At 43.8% G+C, this 26,430-nt stretch overlaps 1 protein-coding gene across 1 annotated transcript in view; it reads right to left on the bottom strand.

The window, feature by feature from the left end:
- The window catches only part of CMIP (c-Maf inducing protein), a 239,009-nt gene that overhangs the window by 85,356 nt on the left and 127,223 nt on the right, over positions 1–26,430 (bottom strand). The window contains exon 2 of the mRNA XM_058155283.1: positions 13,940–14,065. Coding sequence (XP_058011266.1) covers positions 13,940–14,065 — 126 coding nt within the window. The remainder of the gene's footprint in view (positions 1–13,939; positions 14,066–26,430) is intronic.

The raw sequence follows: 26,430 nt of genomic DNA, 5'->3' as shown, positions 1-26,430 counted from the left end.
ACCTATATACGTACTTGGGGATAAAGCAAGAATTTTAGGTGGCCAAAAACTGGATTTGCTTATCTGTCAATGAACTTACCCACAAGAATATACTTTTTGGAAGTACCATATATACTCAAAGATAAACCCTTATCTGTGGATAAGTAAATCCTTTTATTTATTTATTTATTTATTTATTTATTTATTTATTTATTTATTTATTTATTTATTATTCAAATTTCTATACCGCCCTTCTCCCGAAGGACTCAGGGCAGTTCACAGCCAGATAAAAATACACAATAATATTACAATATAAATACAATTAAAATACAATTAAAAAACTTATTCAATTGGCCGAGATTAAAAATTTAGGATAAATAATAAAAAACCCATTAAAAACCCGTAAATTTAAAAACTAACCCAGTCCTGCGCAGATGAATAAGTGTGTTTTAAGCTCGCGACGGAAGGTCCGGAGGTCCGGGAGTTGACGAAGTCCTGGGGGGAGTTCGTTCCAGAGGGCGGGAGCCCCCACAGAGAAGGCCCTTCCCCTGGGCGTCGCCAGACGACACTGTCGCGCCGACGGCACCCTGAGGAGTCCCTCTCTGTGAGAGCGCACGGGTCGGTGAGAGGTATTCGGTAGCAGTAGGCGGTCCCGTAAATAACCTGGCCCTATGCCATGGAGCACTTTGAAGACGTTCACCAAAACCTTGAAGCGCACCCGGAAGGCCACAGGTAGCCAGTGCAGTCTGCGCAGGATAGGTGTCACGCGGGAGCCACGAGGGGCTCCCTCTATCACCCGCGCAGCCGCATTCTGGACTAACTGAAGCCTCCGGATGCCCCTCAAGGGGAGCCCCATGTAGAGAGCATTGCAGTAATCCAGACGAGACGTCACGAGGGCGTGAGTGACTGTGCACAAGGCATCCCGGTCTAGAAAGGGGCGCTACTGGCGCACCAGGCGAACCTGGTGGAAAGCTCTCCTGGAGACGGCCGTCAGGTGGTCTTCAAAAGACAGCCGTTCATCCAGGAGAACGCCCAAGTTGCGCACCCTCTCCATCGGGGCCAATGACTCGCTCCCAACAGTCAGCCGTGGACTCAGCTGACTGTACCGGGATGCCGGCATCCACAGCCACTCCGTCTTGGAGGGATTGAGCTTGGGCCTGTTTCTCCCCATCCAGACCCGTACGGCTTCCAAACACCGGGACAGCACTTCGATAGCTTCATTGGGGTGGCCCGGTGTGGAAAAGTACAGCTGGGTGTCATCAGCGTACAGCTGGTACCTCACACCGAAGCCACTGATGATCTCACCCAGCGGCTTCATATAGATGTTGAACAGAAGGGGCGAGAGAATCGACCCCTGCGGCACCCCACAAGTGAGGCGCCGCGGGGTCGACCTCTGCCCCCCCGCCAACACCGTCTGCGACCGGTCGGAGAGATAGGAGGAGAATAGGAGGAGGAGTTAATAATTTAGTTATTAACTAAATACCTTGAAAAATGTGTCACCTGGAAGAAGCCGACCCTTGAACTTTTTTTATTTTAATTTTCACAAACGGCTTATTATATTTTCATGTAATTTTGGTTACAAATTCAAGGGTTGGCTTATACACCAATGGGCTTATCCATGAGTATATACGGTAGATTAAAAGTCCATGGGTATATACGGTAGACAGTTATGTTTACATTTACAAAATTTTTCAAAATTCATATGCAATTGTACAATATAGGTTCACAGAGTCAGAATGGCTTATTTAGTTCCTTAAAATCCTTGCTTTGGTGCATGAATCTCACTCAAATGCAGCCTCTGATTGAGCTTATCCAGGGGGAAAAATCATTGTATCATTTTTGGCACTGCAAAAACTGTTTTTATGGTTGGAAAATTTTCCTCTGTATTCATTTGAATGTTGCCTTCTCGTAACTTCAACCTATTAATCTCGGTAAACTTTACCCTGGATTTTCCTTGAAATGTTTTTGTTAGAATAAGAATAAAACCAAATGGCTACACTCCACACACACACACACACACACACACACACACACACACACACACACACACAAATGATGAATCACATTTTATCTAGCGCCATTGTTAAGACTTATCAAATTTGTTTTTTCCTTTTGAGTAGACCTAATTGCCAGGAATAGCCTTCAAAATGCAGGGAACACACTTCAGGGCCAAATATAGACTCTGGTCAAAATTAGAACTTGGCCAACTTTTGCAATTTTCCAGAGATAAAAAAACTAACTTGCTCTGAATGTTGTGGGTTTTTTTTCTGAACACCCCTTAAGCAAGATGTAAGTGGAATACAATCCATAAGTTAATTTTCTCCTGCCTCAATTATTACCACCATTATTCATGTTGTTTTTCAGGTGATCAAAATGCTTCGTTATTTCATTTTACAATTCTCCCAATGAGTTGTGAGCTTTGTATTGCGTCTCTTAACCTCGATGCCTCTGATGTATTTACTGATTGCCAAATTTGTCCAATTTCTGGGAACAAGTTCTCACACCTGGAACATATCCGGATTGGGTTACCCTGTTGTATGTCGGGAAAATGTACACCCCATTTATATACAGGAAATATATGGGAGAGAATCATTCTCACTGCCCAAAAAGTAGGCAAAGAGGACTTTTGGTTTAAATAGGTGGATTTTCTGACCTCAAACAAGAGAAGCAGTCTTCCAATATTTGAGGGGCTGCCCCAAAGAAGAGGGGGGTCCACCTATTTTCCAAATCACCTGAAGGCAGGACAAGAAGCAACGGATGGAAACTAATCAAGGAGAGAAGTACCCTAGAAGTAAGGAGAAATTTCCTGACGCTGAGAACAATCAACCAGTGAAGAAGGTGTGGGTGCTCCATTGTTGGAGGTTTTTAAGAAGATATTGGACAGCCATTTGTCTAAAATCGTATAGGGTGTCCTACTTAAGCAAGAGTTGGACTAGACCTCCAAGGTCGCTTCCAACTCTGTTACTCTGTTAATTCATATCTGACATTCTCACCACCCAGCTATCTCAGACACCTTTGTAAAGTATGCATCTACTTCTCTGTGTAATGTGTACACCAGAAATGGCTTATAATTACATACTGTGTCATAGCATGGTTTAAGCTTCATATATAGAATAGAATAGAATGGAATGGAATGGAATGGAATGGAATGGGAATAGGAATAGAATAGAATATGGGCCGCGGTGTGGCTCAGGCTGTAAGAAGCCTGTTATTAAACACAGCTGCCTGCAATTACTGCAGGTTCTAGTCCCATCAGGCCCAAGGTTGACTCAGCCGTCCATCCTTTATAAGGTAGGTAAAATGAGGACCCAGATTGTTGGGGGGGGCAATAAGTTGACTTTGTATATAAATATACAAATAGAATGAGACTATCGCCTTACACAATGTAAGCCGCCCTGAGTCTTCGGAGAAGGTGGGGATATAAATGTAAAAAAGAAAAGAAAGAAAAAGAAGAAAGAATAGAATAGAATAGAATAGAATAGAATAGAATAGAATAGAATAGAATAGAATAGAATAGAATAGAATAGAATAGAATAGAAAAGAATAGAATATTATTGGCCAAGTGTGATTGGACACACAAGGAATTTGTCTTGGTGCATATGCTCTCAGTGTACATAAAAGAAAAGATCATCAAGAATCATAAAGTACAACACTTAATGATAGTCATAGGGTACAAATAAGCAATCAGGAAACAATCAATATCAATATATCAATGTATTAAATAAAACAAAACCCAGTGGCTTTTAGAGATCATACTAAGCCGCAAAACCGGTGAAGGCTTGGTTCTGGTGGATAGCAAATATACAAACCATGGTTTTCAAAAAATATAATGGCTGAGTTGGCAGAAGAAAAGGAACACCTGGCAGGAGAGCATAGGGTGAAAACATCTACTCATCTTTGCTGTTGGCATCCTTGATGCCAGGGATGACATTTATGAGCATGGGACTAAGATATGGGACTTATTTATTAGATAGGGCTATAGGTAGTCCTTGTCTCACAACCATTCATTTAGGGACCATTCAAAGTTACAATGGCACTGAAAAGAGAGAGAGACAGACAAGGAGGAGAGGGGGGAGAGAGAGGGAGGGAGGGAGAGAGAAATGGAAAACAGCCATTAACTCACTTTCAAGAGATTTCTACCATTATTCTATTTTTTATTTGTTTAAATCATGTATGCAATCGCTCATCTCACAGCAATAAGCCGGGTGGAATTTAAGAGTGAAGGCAGAAGAAAAGGAATCATCAATAAAATTAAACTGGCAATCCTCATAACAAATGTCCATGGTCAAAAAAGAATCATACCAATAATATCATACCAGCAAAAAAAAAAAATCATACCAGCAATAAAAACCGATCAACTTGCAGAGCTTGCTTAACCTCCCGGCCCAAATGCCTGAAGGAACACCCTGATCTTTAGCATTTTGTGAAAGGCTAATGGAGTTGGGGGCCATCTGGTTTTCTGAAGAGATGCTGTTCCACAGGGGAGGAGCTGTGGCAAAGAAGGCTCCAACAAAATGACTCTGACTTGACCACATGCCACCTCCCAGGAGGACATAATCAAGGAAAGACATGAAACTACAACGCAGGAGGTTGATCTCATAATTCCAAGGACATTGCCTGCTCCATCAGGGCCAACAAGTTCAGACTCTTCTGAAGTGACTGGACAAGGCCAGACCTCAGGTAACTCCACAAGAGCCATGCAGCTAGGATCCATAATAGATGCCCAGAAGAACCCTCACAGCAGGACCTCCAACTGGCTCTCTGAAGGTGCAATAAGGGTGGAAAAATAAACTTTGGCACGCTGAGGAAGGCTCTTGACCATGTCTGGTTAAGTCCGTTCTTTATGTTCCTTCAGCAGTGCTCAAGATTTGTGCGGTCTTCCAGATTAACTGGACAAAACAAAACTAGATGAACTAGTTGAGACTCTAGACAGAGTGCAGAGAAGAGCGACAAAGATGATTAGGGGACTGAGGCTAAAACATATGAAGAACGGTTGCAGGAACTGGGTATGCCTAGTTTAATGAAAAGAAGGACTAGGGGAGACATGATAGCAGTGTTCCAGTATCTCAGAGGCTGCCACAAAGAAGAGGGAGTCAAACTATTCTCCAAAGCACCTGAGGGTAGAACAAGAAGCAATGGGTGGAAACTAATCAAGGAGAGAAGCAACCTAGAACTAAGGAGACATTTCCTGACAGTTAGAACAATTAATCAGTGGAACAGCTTGCCTGCAGAAGTTGTGAATGCTCCAACACTGGAAATTTTTAAGAAAATGTTGGATAGCCATTTGTCTGAAATGGTGTAGGGTTTCCTGCCTGGGCAGGGGGTTGGACTAGAAGACCTCCAAGGTCCCTTCCAACTCTGATATTATTATTATTATTATTATTATTATTATTATTATTATTATTATTATTATTATTATTATTATTAACTAGTTCTGCTTTACTGCAAAGCTACTTTAACAGAATCTTGCAAGTCTGAAGCTACAAACTTTTTAAGTTCCTAGGTTTCTTCCTCTGACCCTTAAGCCACTGGAGGCTCCTGTCTCTTCTCTCTGATTGTTTCCTAGGCAGCAGCTCTTCCCTTCTTTCCCCAAGATCATCCAAACATTCCACCACAAAGCATTTCTGATGATGCTCCATCACCCAGAAATCCTTTGATAACTACGGGGCCTCTGAGGTACTATGCATAATCGTTTGCACAGGTGCAATCTGAGTCAAGGTGTCAACTCGCAAAGCATCCCTGGCCTGCTCTGGAGTTGCCACAGGCCAAGGGGGATGGGAAACTGGTGAAACGGCATGGAAGCCAAAGACACATTCCATGTTTATCTCTCTCAAGGCTGTATCCCAGGGTTACCCACAGCAGCCGGAGGGGAGTGACCTCTACAACCCATGAAATTACTCTGTTGGTGAATGTGATTGATGACACACCCTGGGGGGAAGAGAGAAACAGGGTAATAATCATGGCGTAAATTACATAAGGTCAGAGCTGGCTTCATTTGGGAATGTGCTGAAATGAAGCTCCTAATAAATAACTGGATTTCTTTTGAAGCTCGTGGAAGGCTCATGATTTAATTAGGGTATCTGTCGGAACCCTGACACAAGGATGTCATTGTCTTTTCATTCCAAACTGCAGCAAAGACTTGACTCAAACTGTGCGTCAGAACCCCAGGATAACCCTAAATCACCTCTGAAACCCAACAAAGTCCATTTGGTGCCTAGGGTGAACCAATCAAGTAAGTTATACTTTGTAGGAGAAGAAGCAGAAGCAGAGTCTGGGGCAGAGTCAAGAGAGGACTCAGCCTAAAATCGTTACATGTACACAAACATTCCAAGTCCAGCCCCTCTTGAATTCCATTGAGTCTGATCTAGCATCAATTTATTGCCGTGAGGATGGTGGTGCAGTGGTTAGAATGCAGTATTGCAGGCTAATTCTGCCAACTGCTAAGAGTTCAATCCTGACCGGTTCAAGGTTGATTCAGACTTCCATCTTTCCAAGGTTGGTAAAATGAGGACCCAGATTGTTGGGGGCGAGATGCTGACTCCATAAACCACTTAGAGAGGGCTGTAAAGCACTGTGAAGTGGTATATAAGTCTACGTACTATTGCTATTGCTGACCATTAGTTGATTAGTTGTGTCTAGGTTTCAGCAATAAATCTTCTTAACCAGAATTTAATACATGGTCCTAATTCTTTGCCCAAGACTTTCTTCCCCATAGTGGAGCACAGTTGTCAAAGAATGTCAACATGAACAAGTCCCTGACAAGATTAGGGTAATATCCCCAACTCCACATCATATTGGCAGTGCTCCAAAATAAAAAGTCGATACTTACATTCTAAATCTCCCTAGAAAAAGTAAGGCTCTCGGAATTCATAACCCTACAAATTGGAACCCAGTTTTAATTCCTCCATTTTCCATTCATTTTTTCCCCCAAAGACAAACTAGAATTGCTGGGGGTGGTTTTTTTTTTTTTTAAATCAAAGAAATCCCAGCTTTCTGCCAAATCTATGCATAGGAGGGGGGGAAAGTGTTATGCTTCTGAAAATTTAAGATTTTCAGATTATCACCTTTATTTTACTGCACAGAGAGAAGAAAAGCAGCCGCGTTCACTATGGAGCATACCTTGTGCAAATTACATCCTTTATTGTGTCATGACTTTAAATACAGTTTTTCCATCTGGATTCCCCTGGTAATTGGCTTCTATTTCAGTATTTGTCAAGCACTGAAATAGAATATGAGCCAGCCGTGTGCAGCAGCTGCCAAAAAAGCCAACACAGTTCTGGGCTGCATAAACAGAGGGAGAGAATCAAGATCACGTGAAGTGTTAATACCACTTTATAAGACCTTGGTAAGGCCACCCTTGGAATACAGCATCCAGTTTTGGTCACCACAATGTAAAAAAGATGCGGAGACTCTAGAAAGAGTGCAGAGGAGAGCAACAAAGATAATTAGGGGACTGGAGGCTAAAACATATGAAGAACGGTTGCAGGAACTGGGTATGTCTAGTTTGATGAAAAGAAGGACTAGGGGAGACATGATAGCAGTGTTCCAGTATCTCAGGGGTTGCTACAAAGAAGAGGGAGTCAGGCTGTTCTCCAAAGCATCTGAGGGTAGAACAAGAAGCAATGGGTGGAAACTAATCAAGGAGAGAAGCAACTTAGAACTAAGGAGAAATTTCTTGACAGAACAATTAATCAGTGCAACAAGTTTCCTCCAGAGGTTGTGAATGTTCCAACACAGGAAGTTCTTAAGAAGTTGTTGGATAACCATTTGTCTGAAGTGGTGTAGGGTTTCCTGCCTAAGCAGGGGGTTGGACTAGAAGACCTCCAAGGTCTATTCTATTTAATGGAATTGCATCCAACCGCACCTGCCTTCTAAGAGCATCTCTCCAGTCCATCACACCTCAGGGGTCCCAATGCAACCGCTCCAGCTAAAAGTACACAGGAACAATTGTGTTGGGGCCCAGTTGCCTTGCTCTATAAACTGCATGGCAAGTCCAAGATAAATAATCAGGGAAACGTGGAATCTATTCGAATCCTGTTATCGATGCTGAGGATACAATATTATGATCTCAGTTCTTTAAGTGGGAAAACATTCGGTCCAAGCTCCCCTCTTCAAATGCCCATTTCTCCACAAAACGCTATTAATTTGCTCCCGGAATAATAGCAAAAATAAAAAAAATAAATAAATTAAGGCCCTCCACAGCAGATAAACATCTACTAGGCCTGCCAATCTTCCTTGAAACGTAGCCAGGAGCTCGGACTTCGTTTCACTCTTTATTTATTTTTTTCAGCACAAACAATCCTCATCCATATTTTTGTCTGTTTCTCTTAATCATGCTGGAAATAAAAGCAAGAAGGCCAAGAAACTGGGATTGTTATGTGCAGTCCAAATGTTTGATAGCTCAGATTTTTCAGAAAACATGACTAAAACTAATACTCTCTCCCCACTGCGATATTTGTGGGAAGATGCCAGTTGCAGGATTTGGGGCGGGAAGCAGGATTAAAATGGCTTGGTGTGTGACATATGCCAGGAAGCAGATGTGAGTGAATGCAGTTAGTTCTCCTAAATCTCTCTTGACTTCTGATGACTTTATCATGGTATCTCCTGATATTCAGAGAATCTCGAACCCAGGGCCTTTCCCATTAGTTGTTTTTTTTTAAAGCCTTCCTGTGACTGCTAGGGAACCCATCAGATCAGTGGTAGAACTCAAATTTTTTAACTACCGGTTCTGTGGGCGTGGCTCGGTGGGCGTGGCTCGGTGGGCGTGGCTCGGTGGGCGTGGTGTGGCTCGGTGGGGGAAGGATACTACAAAATCTCCATTCCCACCCTCTCCTGGGGGAAGGATATTGCAAAATCTCCATTCCCTCCCCACTCCTGGGGGAAGGATTTTGCAAAATCTCCATTCCCACCCCACTCCTGGGGGAAGGATATTGCAAAATCTCCATTCCCTCCCCACTCCTGGGGGAAGGATATTGCAAAATCTCCATTCCCTCCCCACTCCAGGGGAAGGATACTGCAAAATCCCCATTCCCATCTCACTCCTGGGGGAAGGATATTGCAAAATCTCCATTCCCACCTGACTCCAGGGGAAGGATACTGCAAAATCCCCATTCCCATCCCACTCCAGGGGAAGGATACTGCAAAATCTCCATTCCCTCCCCATTCCTGGGGGAAGGATATTGCAAAATCTTCATTCCCACCCCACTCTGGCGCCAGCCAGAGATGGTATTTGCCGGTTCTCCAAACTACTCAAAATTTCCGCTACCGGTTCTCCAGAACCTGTTAGAACCTGCTGGATTTCACCCCTGGTTCAGATCACTTCCACTGTCTGGTCTGGGATATCCCAGAAGGTACCTTCCTACTCTTATACAGATAATCCTTGACTTAGGACCACAATTGAGTTCAAAATTTCTACTACTAAACGAGACAGCTGTTAAGTGAATTTTGTACCATTTTACGACCTTTCTTGCCACAGCTGTTAAGGAAATCACTGCAGTTGTAAAGTGAATAACACGGTTCTTAAGTGAATCTGGCTTCCCCATCGACTTTGCTGGTCAGAAGGTCACAAAATGTGATCACGTGACCCCGGGACTCTGCAACTGTAGAAAATATGAATCTGTTGCCAACCGTCTGAATTTCTATCACGTGACCATGGGGATGCTGTAACGGTCGTAAGTGTGGAAAACGGTCTTAAATCCCTCTTTTCAGTGCCGCTGTAACTTCGAAAGGTCATTAAATGAATGCTTGTAAGTGAAGGACGATCTGAATGTGATACAGTGATAGATATACTGATATTAAAGTATTGGAGAGTTTCTTCAAAGCTGATGAGACCTTTGAGTGCTAATTAGTTCAATAATAGGACAGATGAAGTTAGAAGCCACGGTGGTGCAGTGGTTAAGAATGCAGGACTGCAGGCTACTTCTGCTGCCTGCTGGCTGCCTGCAATTTGGCAGTTTGATTATCACCAGGCTCAAGGTTGTCTAAGCCTTCTATCCTTCCGAGGTGGGTAAAATGAGGATCCAGATTGTTGGGGGCCATAGGCTGACTCTGTAAACCGCTTAGAGGGACTTGTAAAGCACTGTAAAACAATATATAAGTCTAAGTGCTATTGCTATTGCTAGATCAACTAAAGGTAAAGGTTCCCCTCGCACATATGTGCTAGTCATTCCCAGCTCTAGGGGGTGGTGCTCATCTCCATTTCAAAGCCGAAGAGCCAGCACTGTCCAAAGACGTCTCCGTGGTCATGTGGCCGGCATGACTCAATGCCAAAGGCGCACGGAACGCTGTTACCTTCCCATCAAAGGTGGTCCCTATTTTTCTACTTGCATTTTTTATGTGCTTTCGAACTGCTAGGTTGGCAGAAGCTAGGGACTCGAACTGCCAACCTTTTGGATCAACAAGCTCAGTGTCTTAGCCATTGCATTCCTGTCAACTACCCAAAAAACCAAGAATGGCACATCCTCCCTCCCTCCCTCTCTCCCTCCCTCTTTGTATTATACCATAGTATTACACCACTGTTAAGAAGAAGTAAGAGATTTCAAAACACATTCCACCATGAGCTGAACATTGATATGTACAACTTAATCATGTTCCTGTTTATTTTATGGAGATGGGTATGGTGGTTGCTGATGGCCTTGATCCCTTGGGAAAAATGGAGAAAAACATCTAATTAATCGATCACAACACTGGAAACCAACTTCCTTGATCGCTAGGCTACGTGAATGATAGGGACGACTGAGGCTTTCAGTACTGCTGATTTGTGTGTGTTTTGCCATTCAATCCAATCTGTGTTTGCTTAGGAAGAAGGAAAAAACTCTCCTTGAAGCTTACTGCGAAGTAACCATGCATAAAAACACAGCTTGAACTTTAATATGGAAATATCTCTGGTTGTTGCGGAAGCCAGTTTTTCCAAGTTAAGGGACCAGTTTCAGAAAGCTATATACTGCTTCCCTATGATTAATCTTCCCCATCCACACAAACCTCAAGAGACAATGGTAATATTTGGAAAAAAACCCCTCTGCATTAAAGAAAAAAGATTTGAGCCCATAAGGCAACATGAGCATAAATCAGACAAATAACAGACTAATCGAATAACACTAATAGAAATACAGGGACGCGGTGGGTCAGTGGCTAAGAAACTGAGCTTGTCGATCGAAAGGTCAGCAGTTCAGCGGTTCGAATCCCTAGTGCCACGTAACGGGGTGAGCTTCCGTTACTTGTCCCAGCTTCTGCCAACCAAGCAGTTCGAAAGCAGGTAAAAAATGCAAGTAGGAAAATAGGGACCACCTTTGGTGGGAAGGTAACAGTGTTCCGTGCGCCTTTGGCTTTGAGTCATGCCAGCCACATGACCACGGAGACGTCTTCAGATAGCACTGGCTCTTCAGCTTTGAAACGGAGATGAGCACCGTCCCCTAGAGTCAGGAACGATTAGCACATATGTGCCAAGGGAACCTTTACCTTTAGAATAACAGAGTTGGAAGGGACCTTGGAGGTCTTCTAGTCCAACCCCCTGCTGAAGCAGGCAAGCCTATACCATTTCATACAAATACTTGTCCAATCTCTTCTGAAAAACCTCCAGTGTTGGAGCATCCACAACTTTTGAAGGCTGTTCCACTGATGAATTTTTCTCACTGTCAGGAAATTTCTCTTTAATTCTAGTTTGGTTCTTGACCCAGTTCCCTCAACTGTCCATCATACACTTCTAGACCCTGTATCATCTTTGTTGCTCTCCTCTGCGCTCTTTCTAGAGTCTCAACAATTTTTGTATCATGGTGACCAAAACTGGATGCAAATCTCCAAGTGTGGCTTCACGGGTGCCGTGTAAAGTGGTACAAACTTGTCACGTGAGTTTGATCCTATCCCTCTGTTGATGCAACAACCTAGGACTGCATTGGCTTGATGTGGAAATCTATCATCAAATAACAGAGTTAATTCTCCCCATTTGCACTTGAGCAAAGAGCACAAAGTCCAAAAGCTGTTTCCAAGTAGAAACAAAATTAATTGTGTTCTTTCTTTTTTTTAATTTTAATCAAAGCAGTCAATTTTTCCATCTCAGCTAAATCCATCAACAACGAACCTTGATTTGGGGTTTTGCTGATTAGATAGGTTTGCTATTATAGAAATGGCTGGTACCTATTATTATATAAAATAAAAAGTCGAGGTTTTAGGTTACTACCTTATTCTACTGCACCAAAAGGAATCGGAAGTCAATGCTTTTCTATTTATTTTTCCGCTCTATCCTACACTTCCTTCCCTTATTTTCATTTTTCTTTGTATTTCCGTATTCTACATGTTGTTAAACTAATACCGTATATACTCGAGTATAAGCCGAGTTTTTCAGCACGTTTTTTGTGCTGAAAAACGTCCCCTCGGCTTATACTCGAGTATATACGGCTTATACTCGAGTTTTTTTTTTCTTTTTTTCACATTATACCGGATGGTGCAAACTTGGCAGGCTTTTGCATTAGCGCGGGGAAGCCCTGCCGGTGCAGTGAGAGGGCGGGGCGGGGGAGCCGCCAGCCTTCTCGGCTGAGGGAGGGAGGCTTTCCCTGACCGGTAGCTGCCTCATTTCCCTCCCTCGGCTTATACTCGAGTCCCCAGTTTACCCCAGTTTTTTGGGGTAAAATTGGGGACCTCGGCTTATACTCGGATCGGCTTATATTTGAGTATATACGGTAATTTAATTTAATTAATTAAGTTAATCATTTAACATTTAACACATCACAATTTCTGGCTAAAATGGTCCAACTGAGATCAGCATATGTGGGCCTGATTGGGATAGATTGCAGGGGTAATAAAAGAAATATAATTTTATGTCATTTTATTCTATTTTACATGTTTATGTATTAAACTATTGTATTTTACCCTATAATTGTTGTATTTTACCCTATTCTCGTTTTAAATTGTTTGTTTAGAATTTTATTGGTAATATGTGTTTGAACCCATACACTGATATGGCCTATAGCAGTGATGGGGAACCTTTTCGGCACCAAGTGCCTAAACTGGAACGTGCCTGCGCACATGTGCACGCACAATGGAGCCCCCAAAACTCAAAGAACAGCTGCCTGGTGCGCACATGCATGCCGGCCACCTGGTCTTGTGGTTTTTGGTGTGCACATGCGCACCGGTCAGCTGGTCTTCATGTGCACTAGAGACCCGGAAACCCGAAAGAAACAGCTGGTCTTTGGGTTTCCAGGGCTCTGGCACGCACAAAGATCAGCTGGCCAGAACACATGCATGCACCGGAAACCAGAAGAACAGCTGGCGACGGTGCCCGTGCCCAGAGGGCTCTGTGTGCCACCTCTGGCACACATGCCACAGGTTCTCCATCACGGGCCTATAGGCTAATCAGTCAATCAATGTAAAAGCCAAATACCACTCACTCATCACGAAATCTGCAGAACGGTAAAGCCTACAAACTTGAAATTTGCCACATATGTTCCTCTTGGCTTCTAGGTGCTCGCTAACAAAGGATTTTTCGAAACGACCATCAGATCATTAATATTTCATATTATAGTATTATATTCACACGCTCTGATTCTAAGGAGTTAGATGTTCTACTCCCCCACCTCACCTGAAAAGAACTCTGTCCCAACTTCCAGTTGCCTTATATTAACCCACTCTGATGGGTTAATATTCGGTAAACCGGGCATGGGCATGGCCAGCGCGTGACTCATCCGCCTGGGACATTCTACTCCCCCTCCCCGGAGCATTTATTAACACGCTCTGATGCTACGCAGTTACACATTCTACATTAAGTAAGGTAGATCAGGCCTTAACTGTCGATTTATCACAACCGATCACATAGTTTCCTAGCGAAGCATCTGCATCCAGCTAGTCAATAAATCAATATAAATATTTAATAAAATATTGAAAGAAAGAAAAAAGGAGCAAAGAGGAAGAAAAGGGAAAGATTCAACAGTAAGAAAGCAAAACAAGTTTTCAGTGGTGTTTACCATACCTGCAACAAGACGGTCCCTCCAGGGATTGTGAGCTGTAAACAATACTTTGGGGCATTTTCCCAAGAGAGCAACTGAATATCTTCAATTGAACTGTAGGAAATGGAGCTTTCCATGTACCCAGTTGGCTGCAAAAGAAAAAAAAAAGAGGGGGGGATGTGATTCGACGTCACACTTTTTAAATGAACCTAATAAGGATTCGTAATAATGTTTATTCCGTCAAAATTTAAAAATACACAACCCAAAGGTACAATTCAAGGATTAAGATAAAATACTAAGATAACAAGGGAGTTTCTATAATAACGTGCTGTAAGTGACGCTAATATGATGGTATGATAATAAACTGTGTAAGTATAAATCTAAACTTAGAATCTATAGTGTAAAAATGTATATCATCTAAAACGAGATAGCTAGCATATCACTGGCAGGAAGTGATGAATAAAAATGTGTTTATTTCTGTAAAAAAGGATTAAGAATCAGGCTGTTGCCAAGAATTAACCGTTTATCAATATCAAAAAAATAATAATAATTTCAATGGAAAATACAATGAAAAAATTATAATCAAGGAATGCATGGAGTGGAGTGATATTTACATTTTTGTATAAAGTGGGTTTGTTACATCAACCATGTGTGCGATGCATAATACAATTTTTGCACCAAGGCATCTTAAAAGTTTGCACTAAGAAAGAAAAATTTACACAGCTGCCAATTTTATGAGAATGAAGCAACTATGAAATTATAAACAGACACACAGTGTGCGTTTGGGTATGCAAGAGAGACAGACAGGCAGATGGACGTACTCTAGACAGGAGTCCTCAACTCCCAGGCGGTGGCCCATTACCGGGCACTGAACTGATCGGAACCAGGCCACAGAAGTGGCAGGAGAATATGTGCGTGTACACACGCATCCCCTCTTGTACGAGCAGTGGCCAAACACACGCACGCTCTGTTTCCATGAGCAGAGGGCACAAGACCCCGCCGCTTGCGTAATGGAGCTGTGTGCGCACATAGCAGATCCTCCCCCCCCCCCAGTCTGCAAAGACAGAAAGATTGGGGCACTCTCCTCTAGCACAAGGGTCTCCGACCTTGGCAACTTTAAGACTTGTGGACTTCAACTCCCAAAATTCCTCAGCCAGCTTTGCTGGCTGAGGGATTCTGGGAGTTGAAGTCCACAAGTCTTAAAGTTGCCAAGGTTGGAGACCCTTGCTCTAGCACATATACACAAACACAAAGGTAGGCCAATAAATAACTTGTAGCCAATATAATTGGAATTCTAATACAGATTCCCTTCTGGAACCTAAGATTTCTGCATGCAATTCCTTCATAAGAACTAGTATCTTAGGAAGATAAAATTATCAGGTATGTGATCTCTTGCATACAAAATACCACAATCTATTCCTGGGACAGCTAAGGATTAACCGGATAAGCCAACCAGATAAATTTCACAAGAGACAATCTAAAATTTTCCCAAAGGGGAGGGGGTACCATTGCTTCAAAACTAGCCACTTCCCACAGATTAGCATAAAAACGACAAACTAAAAGTGATGATTCTAATATTAGTTTCCATTAACCATTCAAAAGGATGTTATTTAAAACTGGGGGAAAAGAGACCAGGAAGAGACCAGAATGTAAAACTTATCTGAAGTTTAGCCCACCCAGTAAAGCTCAGGGAAGTAACTAGGGTGGGAAGCCACCTCTACCTAACAGGGAATCCCTTTTCCTCTGTCAGTTACGGACAGAAACTTTGTGACTATCCTGGAAATTAAAGGGACAATTCTGGAATCTATTAATCCTTTGTGAACTGTTTCATTCCAGTATTTCAGAGCAGAGGCCTGTAAAATTCACATTTTACATGTAGCATTTAATATCGTCTATTTATTGTTATAGGACAATGATGGCAAACCTTTTCGGCACCGAGTGCCCAGACCGGAACGGGCATGCATGTGTGTGCACCAGAACGGCAGAAAAATAAAGAGCAGCTGGCTGGTGCGCCAGCATGTGCATGCGCGCCAGCCAGCTGGTCTTCACGCACGCCGGAGCACTGGAAACCTGAAAACCAGCTGGCCGGTGCGCGCATGCCTGTTTTTTGGGCATTTTTGGCCATTTGCAGCTGCGCGGGTTATTGAGGGAGCGGTTCGGAGCTCCCACGTAACACCTATCCTGCGCAGACTGCACTGGCTACCTGTTGTTTTCCGGGTGCGCTTCAAGGTATTGGTTACCACCTTTAAAGCGCTCCATGGCTTAGGACCGGGCTACTTACGGGACCGTCTATCTCCCAGCGTCCGGTACGTTCCCACAGAGAGGGACTCCTCAGGGTGCCGTCAGCCAAACAGTGTCGACTGGCGGACCCCAGGGGGAGGGCCTTCTCTGTGGGGGCTCCTACCCTGTGGAACGAGCTTCCCCTTGGGCTTCGACAACTACCTCTCCTTAGGACCTTTCGCCGCGAACTTAAAACCTATTTATTTCGTATGGCTGGACTGGCCTGATTTTAAATTCTAAATTTAAATTTTAATTGAACTTTGATGGGTTTTAAATTTCTGTAATTTTATGGGGTGTAATGTTATTTTAAATTTTCTGGCAAATTTGAATCAGTTTTTTAAGGGTTGTTTTAATTATGTTGTATATTTCTGTTTGTATTTTATTTGCCTGTTCACCGCCTTGAGTCCTTCGGGAGAAGGGTGGTATACAAATTAAAGCATTATTATTCCCCCGGGTTTACGCCAAATACCTGACCTTTGGACTTTCCGTCGCGAACTGAAGACACATCTTTTCATTCGCGCGGGGCTGGCTTGAATTGAATTTTATTAATTTTAAATTTTAAATTTTTATTAATTAATTTTAAATGGGGTTTTTTAGTCTAGTATATTTTAACCTATCAGGCTAATTTTAAAATAAGTTTTTTAATCTGCTTTTTAAATTGTATATTGTATTATCTGTTTTATTTTTGCCTGTACACCGCCCTGAGTCCTTCGGGAGAAGGGCGGTATAAAAATCAAATAAATAAATAAATAAATAAATAAAGCATCATCATCATCATCATTATTATTATTATTATTATTATTATTATTATTATTATTATTATTATTATTATTATTATTATTTTGGGGCTCTTTTGGGGGCAGGTTTCAGGTCATTTTTAGGCTGTTTTGGGGGCAGGTTTCAGGCTGTTTTTGGGGCCACTTTTGGGCCGTCTTCAAGCGCTCTTACCCATGAAGACCAGCTGGCCAGTGTGCATGTGCGTGCTGGAAACCAGAAGAGCAGGTGGCAACAGCGCGTGTGCCCAGAGAGGGCTTGCGTGTCACCTCTGGCACGCGTGTCATAGGTTCGCCATCACGATTATAGGACGTCCGTTGCTTTTTTGTTTTCTTTTGGTTTATTGTGTGTCACATTGTTTGATCTGGGCAGCCTCGTTCAAGTTTATAATGAGCAAAGAAACAACAAACAATTGAAAGATGTCCCTGTAACCTCTCAATTCCCAAACCATGACTGGAAAGCTATCAACATTCCTGCAAGAACCACAGCGGAGTCTAATACAGCCTTTTGAGCAACATTACACTGTTACTTGCCCCCCAAAAAAGAGGGTTGTTGTTTTTTTGTTTAGGATCTCTGCGTGTTCTTTGGCATGCGACTAATTGCTTTCTGGTTTGCAAAGGACTTTGATTGTGGGTTAAAGCTGTTGTTGTCTCACACTTTTCTCATGGAGTGGAGAAAGAACCTTCCTTTGCCTCCAAACAAAGAGCCAGTTATACGGAAAGCTCGTTAACCTTCTGTTTACCCATTTACCCAGACAATTATTTCACGCTTCTAAATGGAGGTCCCTGGGGTTCCTCCTCACTTACTTCCTACGTCATCCTGTGCAATTGTCTTGTGCACTTAGGAAATTCGAAACCTGAGATCTCCCACTGAAAGAGTTCTATTTAAAAAAAAAAAAAGTTCTGCAAGGAGAATCTTGCACCGCTCAAGAGAGCCGATCTCTGAAAAATCTCTGAAAAACGCAGGAAGTAATGAGTCCGGGGGTTTAGAGTGGGAGGGAGTTGTGGACAGCAGAGGGGCAAATTTTCCATTCTGTCATGCATGTCATGCTCGTTGTATTCTTTAAAGTTAAACATCTGAATGACCCAGACTTGGGGAAACGAGCTGATCCCACCAGGAGTGTGTAGTCCAACTGCATTTTTTTTTAAAAAAAAAATATGGAATAGTTTGCCATTTTTCTTAAGGTTCAGGCAAGCTAAGGACCTCTACATAAGGACTCTCAGTCTGTCCCTTTAAGAGTAAGCAAAATGTCCTAATGGTTAAGAGCGGTGAGGCTGAGGAACCAGGACCACGAGGAGAAAGAGGAGGAGGAAGAAGAGAGGAGGAGGAGGAGAGGAGGAGAAGGGGAGGGGAGGAGGAGGAGGAGGAGGAGAAGGAAAGGAGAGAAGGAGAAGGAGAAGGAGGAGGAGAGGAGGAGGAGGAGGAGGGAGGAGGAGAAGAAGGAGAAGGAGAAGAGGAGGAGGAGGAGGAGGAGAAGGGAGGGAGGAGGAGGAGAGGAGGAGAAGGGAGGGAGGGAGGAGGAGAAGAAGGAGAAGGAGAAGAGGAGGGGAGAAAGAGGAGGAGGAAGAAGAGAGGAGGAGGAGGAGAGGAGGAGAAGGAGGAGGAGGAGGAGGAGGAGGAGAAGGAAAGGAGAGAAGGAGAAGGAGAAGGAGGAGGAGAGGAGGAGGAGGAGGAGGGAGGAGGAGAAGGAGAAGGAGAGGAGGGAGGAGGAGGAGGAGAAGGGAGGGAGGAGGAGGAGGAGGAGAGAGGAGGAGGAGGAGGAAGAAGAGAGGAGGAGGAGAGGAGGAGAAGGGAGGGAGGAGGAGGAGGAGGAGGAGAAGGAAAGGAGAAGGAGAAGGAGGAGGAGAGGAGGAGGAGGAGGAGGGAGGAGGAGAAGAAGGAGAAGGAGAAGAGGAGGGAGGAGGAGGAGAAGGGAGGGAGGAGGAGGAGAGGAGGAGAAGGGAGGGAGGAGGAGAAGAAGGAGAAGGAGAAGAGGAGGGGAGAAAGAGGAGGAGGAAGAAGAGAGGAGGAGGAGAGGAGGAGAAGGAGGAGGAGGAGGAGGAGGAGAAGGAAAGGAGAGAAGGAGAAGGGAGAAGGAGGAGGAGAGGAGGAGGAGGGGAGGGGAGGAGGAGGAGGAGAAGGAGGAGAGGAGGGAGAGGAGGAGGAGAGGGGGAGGAGGAGGAGGAGGAGGAGAGGGGGAGAAGATGGAGAGGAGGAGGGGAAGAGGAGGAGGAGGAGAAGGAGAGGAGAGCAGGAGGAGGAGGAGACCAGGACAAAGAGGAGGAAAGAAAAGGTACTGATCACTCTTGGGGCCCTGAAAAAGAAACTCATCCATTTCTCAACTAATAGATGTTGCTCAGTGCGACAATTCATTGTGACAATCCTTCTCTGAATAAGCTAGGCCTTTAAAAAACCAACCATTTTGTGCAAGCTCCCACAAGAATTTTGAAGGAGGGAAGAGAAGCCTAGAAAAGAAGACAGCAGCACCAACTCTCCCATGTTCTGCTACAGGAATGAACCAGCGTTCGTTCCTTCAGACTAAGGAGGATGCTTGGAGCTCCCCTTCCTCCAGACAAGCTTGGCCACATGGCTCTCGCCCTCCCAAGTCCTGGCACAGAAGGGCGGAATTGGTTCGCAATGCCAGGAAATGGCTCAAAACGGAACCAAAACAATCCTGCTGCCGGAATCAGCGTTTCCTTTTGATTCACAAGCGAGCTTGATCCTCCTGGCATGGCAGTGCCCATTTGTGTACCACCTTGACGGCTTATTTTACTGAACTTTTATGACCTGACTTAAACTGTGACCTTAAAGGTACTTTCAAGCATCAGGCTATCTGTTCTCTTCTCATTTTTCCAATGGGAATACTATAGATCGGGGTCTCCAACCTTGGCAACTTTAAGCCTGGAGGACTTCAACTCCCAGAATTCCCCAGCCAGCCTTGCTGGCTGGGGGATTCTGGGAGTTGAAGTCCTCCAGGCTTAAAGTTGCCAAGGTTGGAGACCCCTGCTATAGATAAAGGTAAAGGTTCCCCTCACACATACGTCCTAGTTGTTCCCGACTCTAGTTGGCAGTGCTCATCTCCGTTTCAAAGCCGAAGAGCCAGCGCTGTCCGAAGATGTCTCCGTGGTCATGTGGCCAGCATGACTCAACGCCAAAGGCACATGGAACGCTGTTCCCTTCCCACAAAAGGTGGTCCCTATTTTTCTACTTGCATTTTTTATGTGCTTTCGAACTGCTAGGTTGGCAGAAGCTGGGACAAGTAACGGGAGCTCACCCCGTTACGCAGTACTAGGGATTCGAACCGCTGAACTGCCGACCTTTCAATCGACAAGCTCAATGTCTTAGCCACTGAGCCACCACGTACCTTGTGGGAATACTATAGAAAAGGGTAATTTTTGGACACGCAGGACAAGAGCGCAAAAAAACCTTTTTGGAAGTACAGTATTGTATTTTTTGTATGACTTACAACAGTTCATTGAGTGACCGTTCAAAGTTACATCAGCACTGAAAAATAGTGTCTTATGACCATTTTTCAAATTTACGACCATTGCAGCATTCCCCAGTCAGGTGATTTACATTCAGATGCTTGGCAACTGGCTCATGTTTGTGATGTTGCCGGGATCCTGCAATCCGCTTTTGCAACCTTCTGACGACAAAGTTGATGGGGAAGCCAGATTCACTTAACAAACCGTGTTACTAATTTAACCACTGCAGTGATTCAGTTAACAAATGTGGCAAGAAAAGTCGTAAGAAAGAGGCAAAGCTCACTTAACATATTTCTCACTTAAGCGACATAAATTTCGGCCTCAATTGTGGTTGTAAGTCGAGGACTACTTGCATTCCTTTTTGTTTTATTATCTGCTGAGCTCAGTTTATTTAAACTATAAACTGAGACAGACACTGTCTGTCCTGGCCTGCAGTTGCCGTGTTTAGACTCTTGAGAGAGGCTGCTAGCTCATCCTTAAAAACAAACAAATCAACAGAGGAGAACTTGAACCCAGGACCTTCTCTACGCAAAATAGCTGAGCTGTGGCACTCTCCCTGTTAATAAACTTAATATTTTCTAGAGATTGTTTAGCTGGACTGCTTTGCATTGTGTTTTCTTAAAAAAAAGCCAGCAGCAATTTTTTTCCCCCATTTTCAGAGGGAGGTTTATAAATTGTTGATATATAAATCTTCATGGCTTGGAGGTCATAAGCCGACTTTGGCTCCATGACATCTACAATGACAAAAATGCTATTAATCATTGACTGGGAAAAATGGGGTCCAACTGGAAAACATGGTTTCTGTCAAGACTTTTTGGGAAGCTGCAACAGTTGTTTCGCCCTGCCTCAGAATTCAATCGACTCCCTCGGAATATCTGAGATGGTTTGCAATGGTGGCAAATATCTACAGCGTTTTTCTCCCCCTCTGGAAATCCATTCCTACTCCCACACCATTCAAAGGGAGTTCATCCCAAATTGTATAGCTAAAAGTCTGTAGAGATTCTCAGTCATCCAGGTCATGGTTGTCCCAAAGGTGTTTTTTCAAGAGGCAACTGGACTTTCTGGTTTTTTGTTTTGAAGACGTTTCGCTTCTCATCCAAGAAGCTTCCTTGGCTTTGACAGGATAGTGGGGAAAGGAAGGATTTATATTCCCTGCAGACAGCTGGTCCTTTGCATCCTTTTACAGGGTTGCTGAAGCCCTTGGAGGTTTATCTGTGTCCTCAGGGCCACCTGTGTAGTCCTCCTGGTTCCTGTAGTCTGCAATTTTTTTCCCTATGGAAATCCGTTCCTACTCCCACACCATTCAAAGGGAGTTCATCCCAAATTGTATGGCTAAAAGTCTGTAGAGATTCTCAGTCACCCAGTGTTGCAACTCGTCCTCCCTCCTCTCCTCAGCCGGGCCCCTCCTGTCTCCAACCGGGCCTGTTATCAGACTCCGAGTCTGATAATGAAGATGAATGGCCTATCATGCCTCCAGCCCCTGGCCCTGGCCCCATGCCCAGAGAGGATGCCAGGAATGAAAAAACAAGCCCAAGAAACCTCACTCATATGGCGTGTGTTCCTTTGGCTCAGCCGTCAGAGGAAGCCAGCCAGGGATTGGAATTGCTCGGGCCTACTCCTTCTGACCCCTCCCTTTCCCAAACAGCAGAAGACAATTCAAAGTGGGAAGATCCTCGCTTCCGGAGATCTGAGAGCCGACGCCAGCAGAAGGAAGGGAGGGGCAGGCCTGGATAAATGCTGTGTCATGGAGCCACACCCCACAGCCTATATAAAGGACCTGCTTTTGGCATTCCAACCTTGAGTCAAGCAAAGTCTCATCTAGTTTGCTGATATCAGACTCTATCGCTGAAGTCACAACTTGGACTCCTGCCTGCCCTGATAAACCTCGAAGGAATTTAGCAAGCTGCAGAGGCTTCGTTGCCACGTTTGATACGGACTTCCTTGACCCGGTCGTCGGAGGGGGAGGGGGACACGACACCCAGGTCATGGTTGTCCCAAAGCTGCTTTTTCAGGAGGCAACTGGACTTCCTTGTTTTTTTCTTTGAAGACGATTCGCTCCTCATCCATAAAATGTATGGACTGGATGACTGAGAAATGTATGGACCTTTGAGACAACCATGACCTGGATGACTGAGAAATTCTACAGACAATGAGGGTTAAGGTTCATTCTCCGAGCTTGTGGGCTGGTTTCATCCGAGCTTGTGGGTTGGTTCAGGCTAGGTAACATCTTCAGCGGAGTTTAGGGGATTCCACTGAAGATGTTACCTAGCCTGGTAATGAAATGTTCGGAAACAAACTCACAAGCTTGGAGAATGAATCTTTACCCTCCTATCTAAGATAGCTTTGTGTTCTGGGAATTGTTGTCCCAGGACTTCTGCAAGGAAGCAAGTGGGAGAAGATGGGTTTACGATAAAGAAACCAGATGTCTGCGATGAAAGAATTTCAACTTGGTTGGTTCTTCTTTCTTCATCGGGATTGGTGTCCCCAAAGTGCTTTTCCGAAAGGCAACTGAACTTTCTTGTCCAAACACATCAACGTTGTGGACAGGAACATTAAGTTCACACAGGAAGATGTTAAGGAAAATAGTTTGGCTTTCCTGGACTGTGCAGTACACATTAAGGAAGACAGAAGCCAAAACACTGAAATGAAACAGAAAACTCACACAAGAAAGTTCAGTTGCCCTTTGGAAAAGCACCTTTGGGACAACCATGACCTAGATGATTGAGAATCGCCATAGACATCTAGATCAGCGTGTGCTCTCCAACCTTAGCCAACAACCCACATTTGTTTTTTGTTTTTAAATCATCTCTTTTGTTTGGAGAAGCGTTACCATAACTCTCAACATATATATTTAAGCTCTTCTTTCCAAAGGAACTTCTTACTTTTGGTCTCAGCACAAATTCCCTTTTGGTAGCTGAATCAGTTCAACATGAGAAGCTAATAAGTAACCAGGCGACTGCCCAACCAGACAGTTCTCCTGTTTGCATCTTCGGCTGGGAATAAGGAGAGGTTGTCCAACATCACAACAAATGACTTGCCATAGATCTGTTTCCCAACCCAGTGCCATCAAAAACGTTTCGTTCTACAACTCCTCTCTTCAATTACCATCCTGCTATATGTTGGGGCTGAATTTTACCAAGGAAGAACCCTTTGAAAGCTTGAACTCCATGAGATTCCAGCATTTAAATTTCTCAGGAATCAATCCCAACTCGTGAACTGTTAGGATTTAGGACCACACACAGCCCCCAGATCTGTTTTCTGTCTCTCTTGCAATTGCCCCCAATTTTGATTGTTGGAAAAAAAAAACTAATACAATTCAAGATAGAGTCAAACATTGTCACACAAGACTAAAATAAGTCTACCTTCTACTATCATCCGGTTTACATAACCTATAGGGTCTTCTGCTTAAGGAGGATGGACTAGAACAGAGGTCTCCAACCTTGGCAACTTTAAGCCTGGAGGACTTCAACTCCCAGAATCCCCCAGCCAGCAAAGCTGGCTGGGGAATTCTGGGAGTTGAAGTCCTCCAGGCTTAAAGTTGCCAAGGTTGGAGACCCCTGGACTAGAAGACCTCCAAGGTCTCTTCCAACTCTGTTATCCTGTTTCTTCTGTTATCTCTGGCAATCTCAGCTGCAGCTTCTTTCTGCCCCAGCCTCTCTTCTTACCGCTCTTATTTATTCATAGTTTCATGACCACTTATTTGAAAGTTAATGAATCCGGTTCTGTTTCTTCAACCATATAAAGGAGCATTACAAAATACAGAGTATGTACCCAACCCAAGAGGCCAAAGAAACTAAATTCAGTTCGGTCACAGAAATTGTGATCAAGCTCCTGAGCTGGATCATTTCAGAAAGACAGAGGAGGAACCGGTTTTCAACCCTAATACGCCAAAAGACGAGCTGTTTATCATTAAAATATATTGCCTTGAGCAAAGGATGAGAAGGAAAAGTCCCAGGAGAGACATGTGGTCAGAAGCGAAGGAGACAAGAGGATGGATGCCACATACTTGAGATCTTCAAAAGGGTTGGCAAAACAGCTTGTGCTCTGTTTCTGCGTTACTGAGATTTCTGTTGTTGTCATGCATGCAAAATTCCTTAAAGTGTGAAAGGATTCAATTCTTCAGATGTTTCTGTATAGCATCAGGGATGACGGACAAACCCAATGTGCCATGTTAATTTCATAGAATTACCGAAGGGTGGGAAGGCACATCAGAGACCATTTAGTCTAATCCACTGCAGGAACATACTGATGGCTCTCTAGCTTCTATCTGAACACCTTCAGCTCTATCCTCTTCTATGTTGTTAATGATGTGTTGTTGTTCAGTTGCTAAGCCATGTCCGTCTCTTTGTATACCTCCATACCACACCAGGCCCCTGTCGTCCACTATCTCCTGGAGTTTATCCAAATTTGCTTTCCTTGTGTTGATGACACTATCTAATCATCTCATCTTCTGCTGTCCCTTTCTCCTTTTGCTTCTAGTGGACCTAGAAGTCCTAGGTAGTCCTAGTGGACAACCATTTAAATGTGAGCCAGCAGTGTGCAGCAGCTGCCAAAAAAGCCAACACAGTTCTAGGCTGCATAAATAGAGGGATAGAATTAAGATCATGTGAAATGTTAATACCACTTTATAAGGCCACACTTGGAATACTGCATTCAGTTTTGTACAAAAGATGTGGAGACCCTGGAAAGAGTGCAGAGAAGAGCAACAAAGATGATTAGGGGACTGGAGGCTAAAACATATGAAGAACGGTTGCAGGAACTGGGTATGTCTAGTCTGACGAAAAGAAGGACTAGGAGTGACATGATAACAGTGTTTCAATATCTCAGGGGTTGCCACAAAGAAGAGGGAGTCAGGCTATTGTCCAAAGCACCTGAGAGCAGAACAAGAAGCAATGGATGGAAACTAATCAAGGAGAGAAACAACTTAGAACTAAGGAGAAATTTCCTGACAGTTAGAACAATTAATCAGCGGAACTACTTGCCTCCAGAAGTTGTGAATGCTCCAACACTGGAAGTTTTTAAGAAGATGTTGGATAACCATGTGTCTGAAGTGGTGTAGGGTTTCCTGCCTAAGCAGGGGGTTGGACTAGAAGATCTCCAAGATCCCCTCCAACTCTGTTATTCTACGTTCTATGTTTTCCATCTTTCCCAACATGAGGGTCTCTTCCAAGGACTCCTCTCTTCTCATTTGGTGGCCAAAATATCTGAGCTTCAGCTTCAGGATCTGTCCTTCCAAAGAACAGTCAGAGTTGATTTACTTCAGGATTGACTGAATTGGTCTCCTTGCAGTCAAAGGAACCTTCAAGAGCCTTCTCCGACATGTCACCTTCTGTGACTTATCATTATATGTTGATGAAGCCTATTAGAGTCTTGATTTTTCATAAATATCACTGTGATTGTATGCGTTCCAATTATTTCTTTAAATGATTCTTAATGCCCTGATTGGGTAGACAACACCTGGCTCTATTTTAAATGTTGTTATTGGCACAATCAAACAACAGTGGCTTCCTGATAGGATAGAAGAAGGATTCTCTCCAGTTCCAAGATGCTATTGGTCATCTCAATTTAGAGGTTTGTGTTCCTGGGCACAGATGAGCAGAATTCCTAACAAACCAGTGGATAATTGTTACGCATTCTATTTTCTAAGAAAGGCAAGAAGAGCGTAAAGAAATTCTTGGAACTCAAGAATGGTAGTGGCCGATGCTTTGTTCTCCGGTATTGCTTCTTCTTTTCAGAGCAGGGGCCTCCAACCTTGGCAAATTGAGGCCTGGAGAACTTCAACTTCCAGAAGTCCACCAGGCTTCAAGTTTCCAAGGTTGGAGAGCCCTGTTCCAGTGGAAGAAAAAACCAAAACAAACACAAGACACAGAGGGAAAGAAAGAGCTTTTCAGATTTTCACCCATGTTGTATGCTACCAAGAGGTATCAAAATAAACAACAGTTGGACTGGATTCCCATAGAGACGAAAGAATAATTTCTTTTTCCTTGGTGGTTTTG

Source organism: Ahaetulla prasina, chromosome 12, assembly GCF_028640845.1.
Source record: "Ahaetulla prasina isolate Xishuangbanna chromosome 12, ASM2864084v1, whole genome shotgun sequence".
In the NCBI taxonomy this organism is placed as follows: Eukaryota; Metazoa; Chordata; class Lepidosauria; order Squamata; family Colubridae; genus Ahaetulla; species Ahaetulla prasina.
The sequence above is the reverse complement of the archived record's forward strand: the minus strand, read 5'-3'. Positions and strand labels throughout refer to the sequence as shown.